At 45.1% G+C, this 21,526-nt stretch overlaps 1 protein-coding gene across 1 annotated transcript in view; it reads right to left on the bottom strand.

Moving 5' to 3' along the window:
• Adgra3 (adhesion G protein-coupled receptor A3) overlaps window positions 1-21,526 on the bottom strand; it is a 99,717-nt gene that overhangs the window by 7,130 nt on the left and 71,061 nt on the right. The window contains exons 13-16 of the mRNA XM_051174108.1: window positions 15,892-16,105; window positions 15,469-15,677; window positions 6,841-6,965; window positions 5,581-5,704 (exon numbers count right to left, since the gene is read on the bottom strand). Of these exons, the coding sequence (XP_051030065.1) occupies window positions 5,581-5,704; window positions 6,841-6,965; window positions 15,469-15,677; window positions 15,892-16,105 (672 nt within the window). The remainder of the gene's footprint in view (window positions 1-5,580; window positions 5,705-6,840; window positions 6,966-15,468; window positions 15,678-15,891; window positions 16,106-21,526) is intronic.

Genomic DNA, 21,526 nt, shown 5'->3' with positions numbered 1-21,526 from the left:
GAGGGAGGAAGGAAATAAGAGAGGGAGGGGGGAGAGAGGGAGGCAGGGAGAGGGAGGGAGGGCGGGAAGAAGGAAGGGAGGGAGGGAGAGAGGGAGGGGGAGGGAGGGAGGGAAGAGGGGAGAGGGAAAACAACAGCTTCCAGTAGTAAGTGAGAGTCACATGCCCACAAATACACTTCTGAAATTTATTTGACTTCACGCTCCTGGCATCACCATGAGATCACCACCATGCAGGACAAAAGTCTCCGGCAAGCCAAAGGCTCTTCACACTCTGATAGTCTACAGGCCCAAGCCCTTAGCAGACAGAGCTCAGTCATGGAAGCGGGGGGATCAGATCAAACCGTTCAGCAGTAGAGGAGCACCACTAGTGATTTGGGGCACCACGTTAATTCTACGCAATTCAGTCTACACACTTACATGATAGGCAAAGAGAATCCCCTAGGGTTAATAGAAAAGCTAAAGACACCGTTGTGAGTAGACAGCGCTTCCTGTTGTCTGATTAGATTTTCCCTTCTGGCTCTCCCATGCCAGCTCAGCAATTCCCCAGATAGCAGATCGAAAAGGACGCCGGAGAAGGGCAGCTGGCACTCTATTTGTAGATTAAATCACAGAACAGTACAACGACCACACAAGGTCCAGCAAATCCCTTAATAATAGCCAAGAAAACCAAAGGCAGAAAATGAACAACCAGGCAATTGCTCAGTGGTACATGGTGAACTGGATGGAACCAGATTCCCCCCAACCCTGGCCAGGCCCCTTCTACCTCCCAACTCCGCTCCTCTGGCTCCTTCCACACAACAGTAAAAGGCAGCAGAAAACAGGAACTGATGTAGGGAGCCGGCAGCTGGCCCTCCCTAACACTCCCTACACATCACTGTGGAGCAGAATGTGAGTACCACCCCACTGTGGGTCTACTGACTCCTGAAGAGTGAGCTGGAGCTGCACTAATGACGTGCCTGTGCAAAACGATGGCACCTACAAGTGACCGCATTAGGGCTCAGTGATTGGGTGCCTGGTCCGCTTTGATACTGCCAGGACTACAGGAAACTGGCTGCTAAATGGGAGGATGCCTTTAACATACTAAAGCACTTGCTGGCCCCAGGCTTTCTCGGCATCACAACCACCCCTGCCTGTCTCTACCCTAAAGTTCTCCAGCTCCCGGCGGCTTGTCTTCCCCTAGCTCTCTCTTCTTCCTCTTCTTCTCCTCTCCTCTCCTGTCCCCTCCCCTCTCCTCTCCTCTCCTCCCCTGGCCAAGGACAGTCTGCTGGTCATGTTCAACACACTACTTTCTTTTCTCTCCTCTGGACTTTTCCTTCATACCTACAACAAAAACCTCGTCAACCACACCTCCGAGCAGCCACGCTCTCAGTTCAGGCATCTGGTGTTGAAACTCTGTTTATACAGAGACAGGGTCTCACTGTGCTGGCCTGGAACTCACGCTGTAGACCAATCTATGGCCTTGAACTCAGAGACCCATCTCCTTCTGCATCCCAACTACCTAGCATGCCTAGCAGGGTTGAAAGCGTGTAAGGACCATGCTAGTTTAGCCAGCCTGAGACATGGCTTACAGGAGAAATACAGAAGCCTCAACTAGGCTGAGAGACTAGTACAACCGTTGGATGAGGCGGGCATAGAATGACTGCCTACACTGACCAGGACCTGGAATTCTCACCCACAATTCTGCACGCCACACAACAGCTCCCAGATCCAACAACTGAGTCCTGTTACAATGGAAGTGTAAAGCAAGGAGCCTCGAGTCATGAACACCCCAACAATGCTGCTGCGTCTGCTACACACTGAAAAACTCCTTTATAACCCTTTCGCTGGAGCGTTGTTCTGAGGTCCTGGGAAATCCATGCCGCCGCTCTCCTTTTCATTGTAGAGAGGCTATACAACATCCTTTGGGAATCTTTACAATGGTCCCTTCCTATCCATTTCCTTAATGAATAAATTAACATGTCTGTCAGGAAACCAAGGAGCATTTTGGGCTGAAATTGAAGACATTTGCTGTGGGTTCTAACAGGAACTATGCTCGGCAAGGCCTGGGGCTCGGTTTCTATCTGCAAACACAGGCAGCGGTGATGGCTTCTTCTCCTTTTCTTTTTTGTAACTGCAGAGCATCTACTATGGGTCAGATGCCGGGCTGGTTTCTAGATAAACGTGGAAGAACCAAACTGATACAACTCTCATCTAGCTAGAAGTTAAGAATCCCGCGATCCAGCGACAGCTTAGAGTCCAGAGAAAGGAAGAGTGATTAGGCACTGTGGGACTGTAGCCAGCTCTGACAGGGGCGATGAGGGACAGTATCTCTAAAACCGTTACTGATGAACCTTCAACATAAGCCAGAAGCCGTGACAAGAATGGGCGAGGAGCAGGGACAAAGAAGCTGCCGTCTGTCTGTGTACTGTGCTGATCCAAGACTTATTATCTGGAAGTACGCATTTAAGGGCAGAGGAAGGGCTGACGGGAACACACCACACAGCCAGGAGCGCTAGCTAACACTTGCTGAGAAGTTAGTACAAGCCTGCTAGCATCGGAACTCAGTCACGGAGTGCTCTCTGCAATTCTTACCAGCACCCACCAACAGGCCACAGCACAACATGACTGGGCCGATCACGGCCCCTGTCTGTTAATAAATTTGTTCACTGGGTAATAATCACCCGACAGTTCACTAGCCAGATAAAACTCAGACCCTGACAACAGCCCCCGTTCCAGATAACTATCACCATCTACCCTTACTCCTTCACTTTCCTGCAAATCTTTGTTGAAAGTGGATTACATTAGTCATCTTTACCTTAAGAAAAGGAGCTCTCGGCGTGAATGTGATTTCACAGCCCTTTTCCCTCTAAGCCTCGCCGGCCGCGCTCTTCACCATTCTCTACATGCCCAGGCTTCTCAGTGTCCGTGGCAGGCATTCATTCAGTTGCTTCCAGGTTTCTGCTACTGAATCTAACGCTACATGAATATGCATGCCCATGCGCGGACTCATCCCCACATGAGCGAGGTCGTTAAACCTAAGCATGAAGCTGCGGGCTCCACGGTTTGCAAACCTTTCACTTCCGAAGGTAAAGCCTCATAGGATGTGTCTACTCACAGCGGAACCAACAGGGCACACAGGATGCTGGGACCCTCATAGCTATGGGCTAGATGGAAGTGCTCTGTGTGAGAGCGGAGAGCAACAAAAGAAGTCTGGACATGGCCCGCGCTATCTGTGAGCGAAGGGACAATAATAGTAAAGGTGTGGCGTGGGGGGGGGCTTGCCATTACATATGGGGTGAACAAACTGAAATACCCCGGGGGAAGTAAACAGGGGCTTGTGGGTAAGGAGTGAGGGGGTCTGGAGACCAGCATTGGCTTGGATACGCCACCACAGGTGTATGTCGTTGAAGGGTCATGTGTCCCTTCTGCCAGAGACAAGGGACATGATTCCTTTTAGCAGCCAGGTAGCTGTTTCTCAAGTCCCTGAGGAACGCTGGCTTTTATCTAACCACCAGGAACCCTTCTAGTCCAGCTTGAGCTGATGTCTGTGGACATATGTCCTCCCCGAGACCTAACCCACTCATCCCCAGTGCCATGCCTGCATAGCTGCCCACTCTGTCATGGTGCAGTGAGCCTCGTATTAAATGCCTTGGTCATGGATTCCTGGGGGGGGGGGCTGGCCTTGAAAACACAGAGTCTGCCTCCCAAGTGCTAGCATTAAACTGTGAGCTGCTATGCCTCTTATAACCAAGACATCATGTCTGCATGTTGGCAGGAGAGGGCTGTAGGTTAAAGTCATGCTTAGTCTTTTCTAAACTTTCATGTCATTTCTAGTAATATATGTGTGAATTACTTGGCTTTTTAAAAATTTTTTATTTAATTTACAAATGATCTTATTTTACATATCAATCCCAGTTCCCTCTCCCTCCCATCCTCCATCCCATCCCCAATCTACTCCCCAGAAAGGGTGAGGCCTTCCAGGAGGGATCATCAAAGTCTGTCACATCATTTGGGGTAGGCCTTCCCCTGTGTATCTAGGCTGAGAGAGTATCCCTCCATGGCAAATGGACTCCCAAAGTCCATTTGAGCATTAGGGATAAATACTGGTTCCACTGCCCAGGCCTCTTAACTGACACCCAAGAACAGGAGGCTTGGTTCAGTCCTATGCTGGTTCACTAGCTGTCTGACTGGGGTCCATTAGCTCCCTCTTGTTCAGGTCAGCTGTTTCTGTGAGTTTCCCCAGCCTGGTCTTGACCTCTTTGCTCATCCCTCCTGCCTCTCTACAACTGGATTCCAGGATCCCAACTAAGAATCTAAGCTATAGTGAAGAGGTAATTGTCCTTCCCCTATAATGAGATTGATGACTACCTTACGTGCCATCATAGAACTTTCATCTAGTAGCTGATGGAAGCAGAAGCAGACACCCACAGCTAAACACGAAGCGGAACTCCTGGAATCCAGTTATTATTTTTTTAAACATGTGCAATCACATTACCCAACTATTCAATTACCACTGCAAATCGCAGTTTGGAAATGAAAGAGACACACACACTGACTATGGGAATCAGGATTTCAAACTGATATTTATATTCTATGTTCACTGTAGCTTTACAACAGCCAAGGAGTAGAAACGATGCCTATTTATAATAAATACACAGAGGCCTTAACGTGGAATATTACTCCATCCTAATAAAGAAGGAAATTATGTCATAGTCAACAACATAAAACTTTAAGGACACTGGATGTTGTACACCCCAGTAGTGAAAGGCAGTGAAGCAGGACGGGAAACGGCTAGCTGTTGGAGGAATGCGGGCATGGGAGCAGCTATTGAAGGGCACAGGGGGACACTCAAGAGTCACACGAAGCAGGAAGTCCCCAGACAAGATGCATGTGTACTAGGTGCTAGAGACAGAGCTCACACGCTATGTTTTATGTCACAATTTCAAGACAGGTCAACAAACTGGTCCCCTCCAACACAGGCAACAAACGGTAGAACTGAGATCGAAGTCCACACAGTCTAACTCCTCCTTATTGTATCAGGCTTCTTTTTCTTAGGTAAGCAATGTACAAATAAGGAGTTAAAACTACACCCTGTCCTACTCTTACGTGGAGGAGAATAAGTTAGCAATGTTACATCTGAAGGGCACAGGTAATAATTCTTTACATTTCCCAAACCTCATGGTTTTATTATTGTTGTGGTTTTTTAATTTTGCCCAATTTCCTCTTGTTTTCATTAGTGGATTAAGTGATTTAAAATCTACTATCAGAAAAAAAAAATGCCATTTATCTTTTACGCAGAGGGACTTCATAAACATTTATATGAACCTTTAAGCACTGCAAAGGGCTTGACAGAAGATAACAGGCAATTGTCAAGAACAGAAACAAGCTTTTAGAGCTAGTCATTGTTAGGCTGAGAAGAGGTACTCAAAACTTTAAAAACACTGCTAGACCGCTTCGTGAGCAGGCGTTAGGCTGGGCTGCGGGCAAAGGGAAGACTCCGGAGAAACAAGTTTTCTGTTTTGCAGTGAACGAAACACAGTTATTTTTCTATTATTATAATATATTTTTTTTCCATCTTAAAACCTTTCAAGTTGGACTTACTGCTTGACAGACGCTGGCATTTCTGGTCTGGGTTATTCCTCCCACGAAGACCACGCAGGTCAAGAAAACGTGGAAGCACACGTTCACCAGCATGTGCCAGCTCTTGCGACTGATGCGGATCAAACTGTCGGGGGAGAGAGGGATGTGAGCACTGTGACTGACACCGTAGCAGGGCTCTGACGGGCACCCCCAGGTTAAGTCCAGCTGCACGAAAGGCGACATTTAAATGCTTCCAATTTTAAAACCTTACTTACCGGACATGTGTGATGACTATACGTACACACCAACAATTTGGGGGACCCTTAACCTACCACTGTTTCTTAACATCTAGCTTTACGTGTTACAAAGACATTTTACGGGTTCACAGCACTCACTAAAGCTATACAAATTCTCCATCGTGAGAAGAACATGGACAACTGTCACTAATGATGTCTACCTTCTTAGACGTCTGGGTGACACATTGGCTCTGTGGAGCTGTCTGCAGTGTGCCGAAGGGTTCTGGTCCTGACAAAGGATCATAGCACACAAGACCTAAATGCCCAATGCCTTTCCTCCTGGTCTTTTGTAATAAAGTGCTGAAGTCTTTCTTTCTTTTTTTAAAATACATCAAAATCACCTTTTGTTTCCAAAGCAAATGTCAAGAAATGCCATACATGTCCAACTTAAATAGGAAAATACGTCCTAGCAGAATCTTTCGTACAGTGAGTTTCCCACTCCACAAACCCTTTTAGCTCATTACTTCCAATCAGAAAGTAAGTTTCCATAGCTGTGTCTCCAATGAACAGAAACCAAATCTTCTGCTAAAATGTCATCCACTTTCTTAAAAGTGCCATCTTTAAAGATATCAGGACATTGAGAAAGCTGTAAAATACAAGTACAGACAGTCTACTGCCTAGATATACCTCTGCACAGACCCCTACAGATGAAGACCATTCTCCTTCAGGCCTCGCTCCTTTGACAACTACCCCAGCCTCCAACACATACCCCCATCTTCTCTTCCAGGAACCCCCCTGGCAAAGTGGAAAGGGGAAAATGTCCTTAACAGAGCAGAGGGCAAATGAAAAAATTCCTCAGGGCTGAAATTAGCTCTGGAGTCTCAGGTCATGACCCTGCACATCCCGGATGGGCATGAATGAAGACTTGGTGTGGTGCAGTCTGGTATGCATCCTGAATTTGTAAGGGCACCTCTGGTAGGTACCACAGAGCAATGTGAAATGATCCAAGTGTGCAGATCGATAATGGTCAGGGGCACTCCCTTACCTGTGGTGGTACACGTAACTGACGATGACAGCTAAGAGACACAGTAGGAGGATGATGGCAGTAGTATAAATCACAGGATGCAGGAGACTGGCCGCTGGAGTGTACAGCTCTGATCCTGTCAGATCCTGAGGGGACAAAAACAGTTCATGGACTGTTATGGACATTTAGTTACTAGAACTTTCCTGAATGACTGAATCATGCCAAAACCTCTGGACCTGACATCTCTGTGTTCTACTCAAGGATTCAAGGGCTAATGTCCCTTGCCAAGCTTTTTATTCTTTATTTTATTTATTTATTGTTTAAGAAAGTTTATTTGGGCTCACAGTTTCAAAGGGTAAGAGTCAATCATGGCTGGGGAAGCATGACATGGGCATAAGAGAGGAATCTGGCAGATCACATTTCTTCTACACACAGGAAGCAGAGGAAAGAATGGTAGGAAGTGAGGTGAGGATATAAATGCTCAATGCCTACCCCAGTGATGTATTTCCTCCCCCCCCCAAAGCTCAACTCCCTAAAAGTTCCATAACCGCCAAACCACATCAACATAGAACCCAGTGTTCAAAAAATACATACACCTAAGGAAGCCATTTGTCATTAAAAACACCACGCCATCTATGTTCCTATCATAAGGGCATGCTGTTCATTCAGCCAGAACCTGAGTCTCATCTCCATGCTTAAAACCGTAACACAGACTTCACATACTATAATCTTTGGTAACTAACAGAATGAACACACAACGGTATCCCATAAGATTTTAGTGACTCTTCTATTAATACCACATTAGCCAGCTTTCTGAAACACTGACCAGAACACCTACGATAAATCCACTTACAAAGAGGAAAAAGTTCACTCTGACTAATGGTTTCAGCCCCTAAACACTTGGTCCTCTGTCGGGCCTGTGGCAAGGTAAGCCTATCATAGGAGAAGCACTCAGTAGATGAAGGTGTTTGCCTAATGTGGGCTTGAACACAAACGGGAGATGAGGATTCTAATATCCTTTACAGAGGTCCTCAGTCACCCAGTATCCTCCCCGGCACCACACGCCCTTCACCAGTTCCTCCATCTAGAGTTGTACAAGCTGCTAACCCGACCTGCAGCAGGCAGACCTTGGGAGGACACTTATCTGTGCTGTACTTTTCAAATTTACTCTTTGAAAAGTCCAAACATGTACACAATGCATCTTCATCTTCTCCACGCCCTACTCCCTTAAACCAACTCCCCCAGTCTCCGCCAACACAGCTCCTCCCCATGTTTCTATCCTTTTAAAAGAATAACCCACTGAGTCCAGGGGTCACATTCAACGCTGAACCATGTTCTTACTCCACTGTGAGCAGGACCCCACAGGACGTGACTGCAGGAAAATACAGACTCCACCCTCCCTGATGCCTTTCAGCACTTAACACCCTCACAGTCACCAGCTCAGACAACAAGGTAGATGGCAATGTCTCCAGGACAGCAAAACCATCAGACATTGAATTCAAGTTCCCAAAACAGGAACAGGCCAAACATTGTGCACAAGGAGGCTCCTGTGCTTACAGGTCATAGCCACGTGGTGCGGAGGGTGGAGGACAGAGCAGAGCCTGACTGTGCTTGCTGAAGCTCCAACTACAACAAGCCCCGTATGAGGCAAAACTCAGCCATCAACGGCAGCAAGCCACTTGAGACAGCAAAACCCAGACACCAACCATTCAGCACTTTACCTGGAGCAGTGCTGAGGCTGGTAAATGATTAGCTCCATTTTATAGGTCACAAAACTGAGTCGTGTAGACATTTAGTATTGTGAGGATTAGATCCAAAGAAGTTTAGCTGTCAAGTGTGTATACCTCGGAGGACTCAGGGTGAACTCGGTACTCGGAGGGAAACAAACAGAGGACTCACCCATGACTCCACAGCATGCCCTAGTAAGGGGCCCACAATATGGGTCTACAGAGCATGTCCTCAAGAAACTCATCTAGTGAGAGGGAGACGCAGCCACAGCAGCAGAGAAGTTAAGAGCTGAGGATAAACCCTCAGGGTCTTCAATGAACTGGGGTCGTCATCTCCCACGACACAGAGAGACACCATCATCTCACAGGACGTGGGGATAGACTGCAGAAGGGTATGCGAAGACGTGACCCACAGTCCTGGGTACAGCCTGATACACAGTCACAGAAGCAGGACAGTAGCACAGAATCTCAAAGCACCAAATTTTGCTCGCAAATCATTCCAGGGAAAACTGAAGAAGAGCAAATGCCAGAACCTCTGCTCCATCATGATGGATCCTGCTCCCACAGGTAGACTGACCTGCCCAAATGCAAAGAAACTTCAGTTGATTGCAGACCTAGAAAAATGTGCAGAGGGCAGACAGTAAATCCCTCAGCATCTGCATGGTGTCCTGTAGGTACTTATTAACTGTTCAACACAGAACCGTCCAAACCATAAAAATCACCCTTAGATTTTCAGGATTTCAGGGGAAGGCAGAGGGAGCAGCTTGCTGGATTGAGCACTATAAGACAATATAAGAAGAAGAGACCAATGAAAAGATTAGGTTAGTAGGACATTAAAAGCCTACAGGTCAGCAAACAAAAGAGATCTATGACCGAGGTTATTATGAACTACATATTATATAGCAATAAAGACTATGAAATAAAAACATGCTAAATACATTATATAAAACCAGCACTAAGAGGAGAAAAGGTGAACCTATCATTCCTGTTAGTAACACTGTTAGAGACACAGGAGAAACCCACACGGGACACTCACAACATGACAGACTAATGGTAACCTCAGTCAGGCTTTGTCCTGCAGAGGGGAGCAGAACCCAAGCAGGATCTCCACAGAGACAGAGAAAAGTAGAAAAGCAGAACAGCCCCATTCACCCCTAGCAGAGCACAGGGGTAATCAAGGCCAAGAAGGCCAAATATGAAACAGGAACAGGTTTGATTTCTTTTCATTATAATCATGTCATGAATAAGAGCCATGGGGACAGCAATTGCCTGCGTGTTTCAGGATCTGCTCTGGACCCCATGTGTCACGATGCAGGTATACTCAAACCTTACCGATAAAGCAAATTAAAAATGGACCGGAAATCAGAACAGGACAAAGAAAGTCGGAGGAAAGGAAAACGGACAATGATCTCTAGGAAGCCTTTAAATTTCCCTTAAGGAAAAAGTCATGATGCTCAAATACATGGCCAAAGAATACTTAACATTTTAAGAACTAATGTTTAAAAATCCCATTAAGGAAAAAAGGATTATTTAAAAGATGGGGTCCTTTACTTCATACAACACTCAAAATTAGTGTTAGATGAATACTGAAAACTAAATGTGTTCGTAAAATCACACTGGAATGTCTTGAAGAAACAAAAGATGAAAAAAAATTAATTAAAAAAGGGAAAAAATTAAAAGCGCGGTGGGTGGGTGGAGGCAAGTATGACGAGCCTCATGAACTTGCGATAGACTAGGATTTCTTTAACAGGATGTTTAAAAAAAAAAAACACTGACCACAAAAACCCCTAAGAGGTCAGGCACAAAACCATCAAGGCATTCTGTTAACGCAAAGGGAAGCAGGAGAGGGAAGTCTGGAAAGGCTCTGCAAAACCGACATGCAAGAAGAGCTGTGTTCAGGCTTCCCCTCAGGAATCCCCATGAAACAAGCTCCGCTCGGCCTGGCCTTCACCAGTCTGTAAGAATCCTTAGAGGCTCAACATCTCAGTCACCAGAGAATAAATGAGAGCTACAGCCCCGAAACACACGGCACAGACCAAGTGAAGACATTCACAGCAAAGGCCAAAGACACCAAGGATCATGGATGTCAGGGAGGACGAGGAGCAACTGAGGGGCATCCCAACAACTCAGACTAAACCGGAACCGGTGATGTGGTCAACTGTGGGCCATTAATCCTGAAGCTCAGGGAGCATGTGAATGGTTTAGCATCCTGGCCTCCACTCCCCAGGATGCAGCCAATCAAAAGCAAGCATGAATTGTCAGATCAGCTTCCACTCAAATGCTCATTATCACGCAGCGGACAGTTTTCAGGATTTTCTTTGCATAGAACGATACACGGCTTTTAAAATATACAAACTGCTGCTACGCACAGAGAGAAATCTCTCCAACGTAATGACAGGGAAGACAGCAGACACGCAAAGCCAACACCATGCTTGCCAAGTGTGGATTGTGAGCCCAGTCACCTCTTACCTAGGGCACACCATGTCAGAGATGGAGAAAAAAAGACATGGGGCTTCCGGGTGGGTGCTGGAGTAGCAACCGTGATGGTTAGAGGCAGGCTCATCACACAGGGAAACAGTACCTATGCAAGCTCAAGGGTTTATGTCCTCTGCCCAGTAGTAAAAGTTAATGAAAACACGAAAAGAGCTAAACCTTATGATCATTACTTTTATTTTCGAAAAATTTATCCTGCAGAGACATCATGAAATGTGAAAAGTGACACTATATAAGCAAACTGCTGGAAATAGACTCAACAGAGAAAATCCAAGGCAATTAGGGCAGGGCTAGGAGATATTCCTCAGAGCTAAACAAAAAACAAACAAAACAACCCTCCAACAGTGCTTCTGGAACACACTGCCTGGATTCTCACCATCGTTCCAAAAGCAAACCTATCTTAGCTTCAGACCTGTGGACGGGAGGCCATGACACCTGCCGTGTACCACAGACACCAGGAGGTGCCTGGTGCTTGCGTGTTGACTGAAGATCGGCTGGCAGCGCTCCAGCTCCACTTACTTAGCATGCATCAGCACCACAGTGTGTCCAGGTCAGTACCAGTGTCTTCCCGGATCACTTTCCCTCTTACAGCCTAACGCAGGGTCCTCACTGAACTGGGAGCACCATGGGCCCTCTGTCTCCCCAGTTCTGTCCTTAAGGGCAACCACAATAACATCTGGCCTTTGCCTATGGGTCCTTATTCTTTCACAGCAAAGTCTTTACCCACTGAGTCATCTCTCTATCCAGGAAGCATGCGTTAGGATAATATAAGCAAGCATGTGTGAAAGTGGGTGAAAACCGTACTACATATTCATGTTGTCTGAACATACAAATCTCTTCAACACGCATGAAGCTATTAACTGTGGTTACTTAAAACTTACAGCTGGGGAGGGGGTTCTCACTGCATACTCACATACAGACCTTGCTGGCATTCCGGGTCACCTACATACTAACTGGAACTGGTTTGCTTTCACCAGACACACTTCATACAAACAAGCCTGCAAGCACTGTAAGAGGGACAAGGAAGTAGCCCGTCTTTACAACAGTGGTTCTCACCCTTCCTAACGCGGGGACCCTTCAATACAGTTCCTCATGTTGTGGTGACCCCCACCCTGAAATTATTTTCACTAATACTTTGCAACGTAGTTTTGCTACTGTTGTGCATCATAATGTAGAGGTCTGATATGCAGGATGTTTGCTATGCGACCCTTGTGAAAGGGTCATAACCCCAAAAGGGTCACAACACACCTGTTGAGAACCAATGAGCTAGATGACACATAGTAACAAAAGCACAGCAAGGCGGCTTGAACACACTACCCTCACTATTACTGAATGAGCTATTAAGGTTCCACACAGAGTCTACTCATACGTCCCCTACTGCCCAGTGCTCCTGGGATGCTCCTCACCCCACCGGCTACCCCGCGGGGACGGATCCCAATCCAGCGATCCAGCTTCTGCTGATTTCCCCCCTCGGGCTCTGGACAGCTTCTCTATAGCTGAGTTTAGCAGGCTGACCAGAACCAAGCAGGCTTTCATCCTGCTAGATACCGAGCAGAAACAACCTAAGGATCATAAAGAGGCGTCACATGGCTTATCTCCCAAGGGAGAAGGACATCTAGATTTTATGAGGATATAAGAAGACAGCATGGAAGAAAGGCAGGATTACAGTTATGACTCAAAGTCTAGAAGAAAACAAAGACAACACTTTTCCATTTTAAAGGCATTACCTCTATCCTAACTGGTGTTAATTACTCTAGAATAGGTCTAATTTTCTGCTGTAGTCTGGACAATGGACCCAAGGCTTAATACATGCTAAATACATGCTCAGAGAAACACCTACATCCTTAAGTGGGTTTAATTCCATTACATGCCTGCAAGATGAAGAAGCAACTCTGAATTTTCCACAAGTTTGTCAGCAATCCAAGATGTGTTTCCATGTTCTGCCTCTAGGTGGCAGTTACATCTCATAAAACAAGATACTCTGAAAATAGGAGGGAAAGATCTTAGCAGTCCTCCAGCTTTGAAAAACCGTGTCTTACATTTTTTTTAAAAGATTAAAAGTCTAAAAGATAAAAGAATAGCTTATTCCTTCTAGAAAAGGATTATATTAATTTAAATAGTTTAGAAGAACAGTTAGGAAGTTCAAAAATAGAAACTTTCAACTCGTATTAGATTCAACAAAAACAAAAGTCTCACATAGTGCAGAATCAGGGTGAGGATTAAAATGCAGTATTTCTGTGTTTCATTTATTTTGCTCAACTTCTGATTAGCAGTATATACATTTCAGACAATCTTGTATTGCCTATTGTTTCTCCTTCAAACACTACATAGTTTCAGATTATTTTATTCTCAAATGTGAGAGGGGAAAAATATGTTTAAACCAAAACCAATCAAGATGTAGAATTATGGGACCAAGTCTCCACTGACACATCAACCACACAACACTTGCTACCAGGGCTCTGGGGTCACTGAGGAAGAGGAGGTGGAGTGGAGAGAGTTTAGGAGCCAAAGGAAGGAGGAGTTTGCTGTGAGACTCTCTTAGTATGTCAGAAGCGACAACCATGACGTATCACCACCCTGACTGCCCAAACGTGAGCTGGACAAGGAGGACACCAATACATATACATATCCCCCTGTGGCAGTGGGAGGAAACTCATCGGGCGTCAACCCCACACACACAAAAACCCAAACAAATAAAAAGCAAAACAAACAAACAAACAAAAAAAAAAAAAACCCCAGGACACTGAGAAATGTGGAGAGCTGCAGAAAAAGCCTTCTCCAGAGAACAATATACCAATCGGTTGGTTATCTAATACCGAATGTCCAGCCTTTAAAACATACATATGAGGAACAGGTTGTAGTTATATACCAGTAATAATAAGGGGGAAAGGAGTCACGAATTTGAAAGAGAGCGAGCAAGAAGGGGTATATGAAAGCTTTAAAGGGAGGGAGAGGAATGAAGGGATGATATACTGTTGAAGGCCTAACAAAAGTAGCGGTCAGAGGAGAACTTGAGGGAGTCAGTTCTTTATTCCGCCATGTGTGGGTCCTAGGAATGGCCTCGCAGGCTGGGCAACCAGCACTGCATCCACCGAGCCAGCTCACAGGCCCCTGATGCTTTTATCAACAGTCACAAAACAGAGAGATGTCACTACACAGAAACCAGGCACCTTGTGAGGATCATTAGCTAGCAGAAAGGGTAAATACTATAATAATAATAATAAGAAGGAGAAGGCGAAGAAGATGGAGAAGGAGAAGAGGTTGGTCCTAATGACCCATACTCCACCACCCATCAAATGTCCCAAGAGTATGCATGTTGAAGGACGGGTATGTTGGATATGGTTCAAGTTCACTGTTTATAGCTGCATGCAAAGATTCATGGTGTCACTGAGAAGACAATCCTATCACCTGCAAAATAACCTACCACTTCTCCGCCTCATCTGCCAATGGACCAGGAAAGGCATTAAAACAAAATAGAAAGGAAAACAAAGCAAATATTGAGGAAGGTTATTATTATAATCTAATGGTAAATGCTGCCATACTAAAGAAAAAATTTCATCAGGTATATGTTTCAAGATCACTTACACTTGGGTAAAACACTGCCTAGATACCAGATTCGGAGTTGGAGCTAAATAAAACAGGGAAGCCTTGGCCATTTTGGGGCAATGTCTCCCAGAGCTGAAGTGACTCCTGTTTGCTACACACACACAAAACCAAGATGCTAGCACCATGTAACAACCGCAAAATAACCGCAGGTTCGAGCAGTACTACGTGGCTCATTTCAGCACGGTGTGCTCAGGGGTAAGAAGACTAAAGCAAGTACCTCGGTTTTTAAGAGACCTCGTCTCATATATTAACAGAAGTTACCTGACATAATAATCAGGCATCAACAACGTTGAATAGTGGGCAGAATGGGGCTGACCGTCAATCAAGAGAAGACCCTGCTTCAATACTGGTCATGCAGTGACAAACTAAAGTCATTACTATTCATCTCCTGCTCCTCCTCAACTCAACAGGTCGGCACTATGGGTGTGTGCTCAGAAAGCCAGGAGTAGGAAAAGCTCTTGTTACCCACTGTGCACCCTTTGGCCAACAGACTGACCTAAACTGACAAAGCTCAACTCATAAACCCAAGGTATCTCCATGTTTTAAGGAGGTCAGAGCCTAGCTGGTATCTCCGTGTTGTAAGGGGGTCAGAGCCTAGCTGATACCACGCAGGGGTTACGGGAGCATCCTCTACCAAGCAGAGTCTCGTTCATTTCACTTGGTAGTAACTCAATCTCCCTTGAAATCCAGTATCACCTCTTCCATAATTAAACAGAGCCATTTGTGTTAAGTTAGAAAGGCAAATTCTTCGCTTGGGCTTAATTATGCACAGAAACGCATTAGAATATTTAGTATTTATGCATCGAGTTAACAACGGCCACACCATTAGCACAGCGTAGTTGCCCAGGGAGCCGCACTGAATGGTGGTGATGTTCTCATCCGAGTAGAGTATACAGCACCCATCTGACTTCCAGCCTCCTTGTCCGTTCAGCAGATCGAAGTCCCACTGCGCGGCAACAGCATCTGCTCCGTGCGCGATGCGTCGCAGTGTCACATTAACAGGGATGTGGTGGGTGTCCACGGTCACACCATCTGGAGAAAATGGCAAAGAGCGGCGTCCCTCAAACAAACTTCATAAACGATCAGATGGCAGCTTATACACCAATGGGCACTCTGCAAGGCCTTTTCTCACTCGTGACCCGTTAAAACAACAAAGGACAAAAGTAAGCCCTTTTTTAAGGAAGCTCAACCGACAAAGCCATGGTGCCTGCCACACACCGCTGGGTAACATCTGCCCGCCACACACCTATTTTTGTGAGTATCACAGGGGTCACTACCGTCCGCCGCTTGCCGTCATCAGCCAACATTGTTGAATTCCCAGTGGCCGGAAAAAGCTTTCCATTGCGGAATGCAATGAGTTGAAGTTTATAGAGCGAGTCATCAGTTGCTCTGACTTCTCGCTTCTGCTTTGGTGAGAAAAGGGAGGAGGGGAGTTGAATAGAAGCCTCCATGATAGTATTCTGGAAAAAACAAAACAAAAGACAAAACCACACACATGTATTAATTATAAAATTCAGCATATTAGTACATGAAAGCCTAAACAATGGGGGCTAAAGAGATGGCTCAGTAGTTAAGAGCACTGTCTGCTCTTCTAGGGGACCCAGGTTCAACTCTCTGTACCGCCAGTTCCAGGGGATCTGGCACTTTCACACCAACGCACATAAAATAAAATTGAATTCATTATTTTTTAAAAACCCCAAACAATGTCAGATAGTGATACAAATGTACAAAATATATGCTAAACAAATTTCTAAATGTATATACAAAAATACAGTATGACTTAGAACAAAAGTATAAAGCAGAGAAATGCAAGTTCTTTTTCCGGGTGTTTAGGAATAAGACCAAATTTGCCAATTTCCCCAAGACCAAGGATTCCAGTGGTCACTCATCTGTTTTACAGTGAACAAGAAGGATCACGAGGGACGGACACAGCCAAACGCAGCCAAGCTCACACAATGAAAGAACAGAATGCTGAAAGTTTAAATTCCACACACAAATATTTCGGCACCCATAAACAGAAGGAACCGGACATCCTGGAGGGCCACAGAATATGTCATCATTTCTCCATACTTGTTCTCAGACTAAATGCAAAGCAGCCACACTTCCAGTGTTTGCTGCAGATTTTGAGTTACACAGCACTGAACAACAACAACAACTCTATCCACGCAGGAGCTAACAACTAAGCTGAAAAGACTAACGGCTGGATTTATTGAAGTCGTTCTCTTGGCCACCAACCCTTTTTCCTTCAATCTTCAGGGCGCCACAGGATTTCCTCTTGAAGGACATAGGTGACTATTATTTTACTTTAATAATACTTTGCTTCTGAGCTGTCTAGAGAATACTGCGCCAAACCCCAAACCACCATATAATTTGACTAAAGACTCCTGCTTCAATCCACGTCCTACCAGGCTTGCAGCGGCCTGAGCTCCACAGCTGGAGTCCGCTTCTTTCCACGCACCTCATGCTGGGCCTTACCGCTATACCTAGCCATACCCCACTCACTATTCTCCTGTCTGACAAACTCCTGAATCCATCCATTTGACAAAACAATCCCATTAACAATGGGAGAGGCAGACTAGAACCCATGGCTGGAAGCTAAGAGAAAGACTTTACGGGAGTTCTGAGCACCTGCCAGTCTAGTAGCTTCCGAGGTAGCGTCCCCTCTTCTGGACAGTGTACACACCTGTGTAACACACACAAAGCCTGCGGCTTCAACACGCGCCTCACCCTCTGCTCATTAACTACACAGGATGGAGTGTGGGAAACAGATAACATTATTCTTCTTTTTTTTTATTGCCTATGAACTACTTCGTGTCACTTACATTTACCGAATATAGCTCACTGTTAATAAATTTAACCAAGTCAACACGGCATCGGTACTGAAAAGGGAACTTAAAGGCTCTCCTGAAGCAAATGATTGACTTTGCAATCACTAAAGTAAAGCGCTCTGCTTGCTATGCGGGCACAGCAGACATTGGCAATAATCTGCTGGGTATTATTTGAGAAATTTACATATCACTTTTAAATTAAAGATGTCATGAAAATATCTGCCAGAATTATTGTGTAAGAAAAACCATGCAAAGGGTTCTACTGTTCTTACTAAGATGATACAAATCCCTCCCCTCTGAGCTCAGGGAATCGCATGGTGGCCGCAAGACTTTAAGAGGCAGCGGGGGACGGAGGACACCAGGAGAACAAGGCCCCTCTAATTCCACTGAGCTCCTGCGAGCTCACAGAGACCGAAGCAGCAAACACAGGGCCTACACGGGTCTGCACCCGGCCCTCTACATAAATATTATGGCATTAGCTTAGTGTTTTTATAGGACTCCTGAACTTGAGAATGAGTGGGTCTCGGACTCTTGGGCCTACTCTTGGGACTCTTTTCCTCCTGTTGGGTTGCCCTGGCGAACTTCAGTATGATGTTGTTATCCCTTACGGGCCGGTTCTCTTCTAATGAGAGACAGAAGGGGAGTGGATTTGGGGCCTGGGGGAGCTGGGAGGGGTAGAGGGAGGGGAAACTATAATCAGGATACACTGTATGAGAACAGAACCTATTTTCAATAAAATGGAAACATAATAACCAAATATAAGATGACGAAAAATCAAGGTTTATTATACATCCACTTGTATATTAGTCTAGCAAATTTCTATAAAGTATAAATTTCTCTCATGTGTATAAGAAGGTACCTAAAGATGAAAATCAAAACATTAATCAATTAATAGTTCATAATCCTACATAATAGATACTTATTCAAACTTAATAACCATAAAATAATATACTGAAGAACTCAAAATTATTTGAAAAGTATATAGAGCTCTCTGAGATTATTAGTAATGATAAACCAAATTAAATTTTAAGATGTCAGAACATTTTCTAAAGAAGAGTTGAAAAAGGAAACATAATACTTTGAAATTAAGGAAAAAAGAAAAAAGTCCAACCTTAAGCTTGTGAAACCAATCAAAAACAATAAACAAAAAGTCCATAGCAAGAGCAAGAGACCCAGGGCCATTACATACTCAGAGCATCTTAACTCCCTTCCATGCTCAATAAAGAATATTACCAAATAATAATTACAGGCTCCCTGGGATGAGAGACGGATCCCTGGGGTGCTCAAAAGATGAATTCCAGCTGTATCAATAATGTCCAGCATTTGTAATAAGAATGTAAAACAATGCTTCCTTCCTTTAAAAGAAGTGTTGCTCACTATTGTTGGCAAGGTTGTAAATCTAATTTTAGAAATTACATTCCTCATGACTATACCTATTGTCTGCTGGCCTGGAGGTAGGAAGCACAGTTTATAATTTCAATTAATGATGTGTGGGTTTTAAAAATGTGTGGATTATAGCAACAAGGAGGATAATACACATACATACAAATTACAGCTAATAAACCAGAAATATCTAAGAAGCCTTGAGAAATGCATGATTTGGGCTTCTCGTAATCACTGTTGGAAGATGATGGGCCTTACAGAAAAAAGCAGGCAACATGTTTTAGGTGGCTGCTTCACAGAGTAACACCGCTCAGTTTCTTTCAACGTCTGTACCTCAGCTTCTGAACATACTCAGTGACCTCTGGCCATGAGGGACACCAAGTCTACAGAGCTTGGGTGTCAAGGTTACTATTCCTCTAGCAGAAGGAGGAAAGTGGTGAGGAAAAACGGGGTGGATTAACAGAGAGCCAGAAGCTCATGTCCTAACATCTGCACTTTGTCCCACTATTGATTTTAACACAAAAACAGGTAAATCATGCTATCATGTGGCTTTTGGTATCAAGCATGGCAATCCACTAAAAAGGGGTGTGACAGAAATTAACTCAAACCCAAAAGCACTTTAGATGGATGTCAGCATCTTATGAGAGAACACAGACTTCATCCATAAGTAAAATTCACATTGTAAGCTTCTTTGTTTGTTTGTTTGTTTATAAAATCCTAACACTGAAATCAGGATGAGTTAAAACCACTGAATTCAAAACAATGAAATACCAATTTATTCGAAGCTCCCTCTTTACTCACGTAACTGTAAAATGATGGCGTGTCCTAACATATTTTCTTGCTATGGATAATTGGGGGGGGATGCTTTCACAATTCACTTTCAATTGACTTTCTTTATTAAGTAAGTTTAACTATTAATTTCAAGTTGACGGTTATTACAGAATAGGTTACTTTGTGCTTAGCCCTGTGAAGAACCTGAAGGTTCTTGCTATCAAATACTCATAGGACAAGGAAGAGTTGACAGCAGCTACCCCTGAGAAGTAACAATAAAGCTAACACTAGGAAAGTACTGTTGTGAATGACAACACATTTACCTGCTTTCATCTTTTCAAAACCTTTCCCATTTGGTAACACCCGTCATGAGTCCCTGTCAACACCACCCAACTGACAGTCAGAGAGGCCAAGACACTGGCTACCACTCACACAGCTGGTTAGCAGGGAAGGAGAACAGGGACCCAGGCTAGCTAGCTGCAGAGACCGCACACATGACTTCTGAGAACCAACTCACTATCAGAAGACTGGCAACTACTCCAGGAAAGAACAGAGCAGCTTGGGGTTAACAGTGGGTAACTGTCTGAAGAAAGAAAATCAGTCTGCGCGGAGCCTCAGGGGGGAAAGAAAGCAGTAGTATCTTCCAGGCGGGGAAGAGCTAAGCACTTCAGAAAGAGTAGGAGTCAAGGTAGGAAGTGTGAGGGTGCATAATTACTGGGGTGGGAAACGGAGAGGTCCTCAGCTGGGATAAAGCCCTGAATGTCTGGGATGAGAGACACGAGGGATGCTCAAAGAAAACTGACTTCTAGTCAGTTATAAAGAGTTGGCTCTTAGTTACACACTGCAGCTAACTCCAAACACTCCCTGACTTCTAGCAACCCTCAGGAGTTCATTGGGAATGGACTGTGCTCTAGCATATGAACAAATCTAGACTATGGTAGCAACAGCAAAAAGGATTTGATGGTAGATGTATATACTAGAACAGCCTTGGGTGTAATACGTAGAAGTGAATCCCAGGCACCTGGAACTCTTATCCTGGAGCCTACTGGGGCCAGGCTTCAGATTCAATCTAGAGAAGCTGATCTGCCTGACATGATCTCTGGAGCCCACACACGCAAAGCCATGACAACAAACAATAGGCCCTGTCACCAGAGCACGATGGGGAGAAACCAAGGACCCAAGGGTAGGATATGGGGAGACTAACTAGATGGGGTTAGCTCAGACTTCTTCGGGTGACATTTGGGTTGCACGTTAATGTGAAATAGAGCTGGAAAGGGAGGAAAGGGGCAAGGAATTCCAGGTGAATTCAGAATTAGCATGTGCCTGGCCTCGAAGAGGTTAAGTGATTGGGAGACAGAGAGAAGCAGTGACAAGAGACGTGGGACAAGACAGCTAAGGACAGACGCACCAGTCAACGGCAGAATCCTCCAGAGACTCGCTGTCCTCATAGGGCGAGCACAAGGCCAACTCTGCACTGGCGCAGATTTGGGGATGATACCATGTAGACATCACAGGCACCAATGGCAGCCACTCGAAATGCAAGGGTCTACATAATGCTCCCAAGAGAAGCACCGTAGGGCCAGGTGGGTGGTACTCAGGGGCTCGGGCAGCAGCTGCACGGCAGTAATGCATCTCAGTACTACATTAACTAGCTTGGAAATGATGGTGCATGCAGCCAGGGTTAGGTAGACCACCTAAGTGAAGGACTTCAAGGAATATACAATGATCTTGTAAATACAGGCAGCTCCGAAAACTTAGGATGTCTTCTTCACTTACGGATTTTGACAAAAATCAGCAGCAACCATCCCTTGACCTTTGGTCAAAGGCTAGTAATTGATGGTGTCACACTCTCTTGTAAAGTTGGGCAGCAGCAGTGGCAGCAAGCACAGGTCTCCAAAG

This window comes from Phodopus roborovskii, unplaced genomic scaffold (genome assembly GCF_943737965.1).
Source record: "Phodopus roborovskii unplaced genomic scaffold, PHOROB, whole genome shotgun sequence".
NCBI classification, from domain to species: Eukaryota; Metazoa; Chordata; class Mammalia; order Rodentia; family Cricetidae; genus Phodopus; species Phodopus roborovskii.
This window is presented reverse-complemented; position numbering and strand designations above follow the sequence as displayed.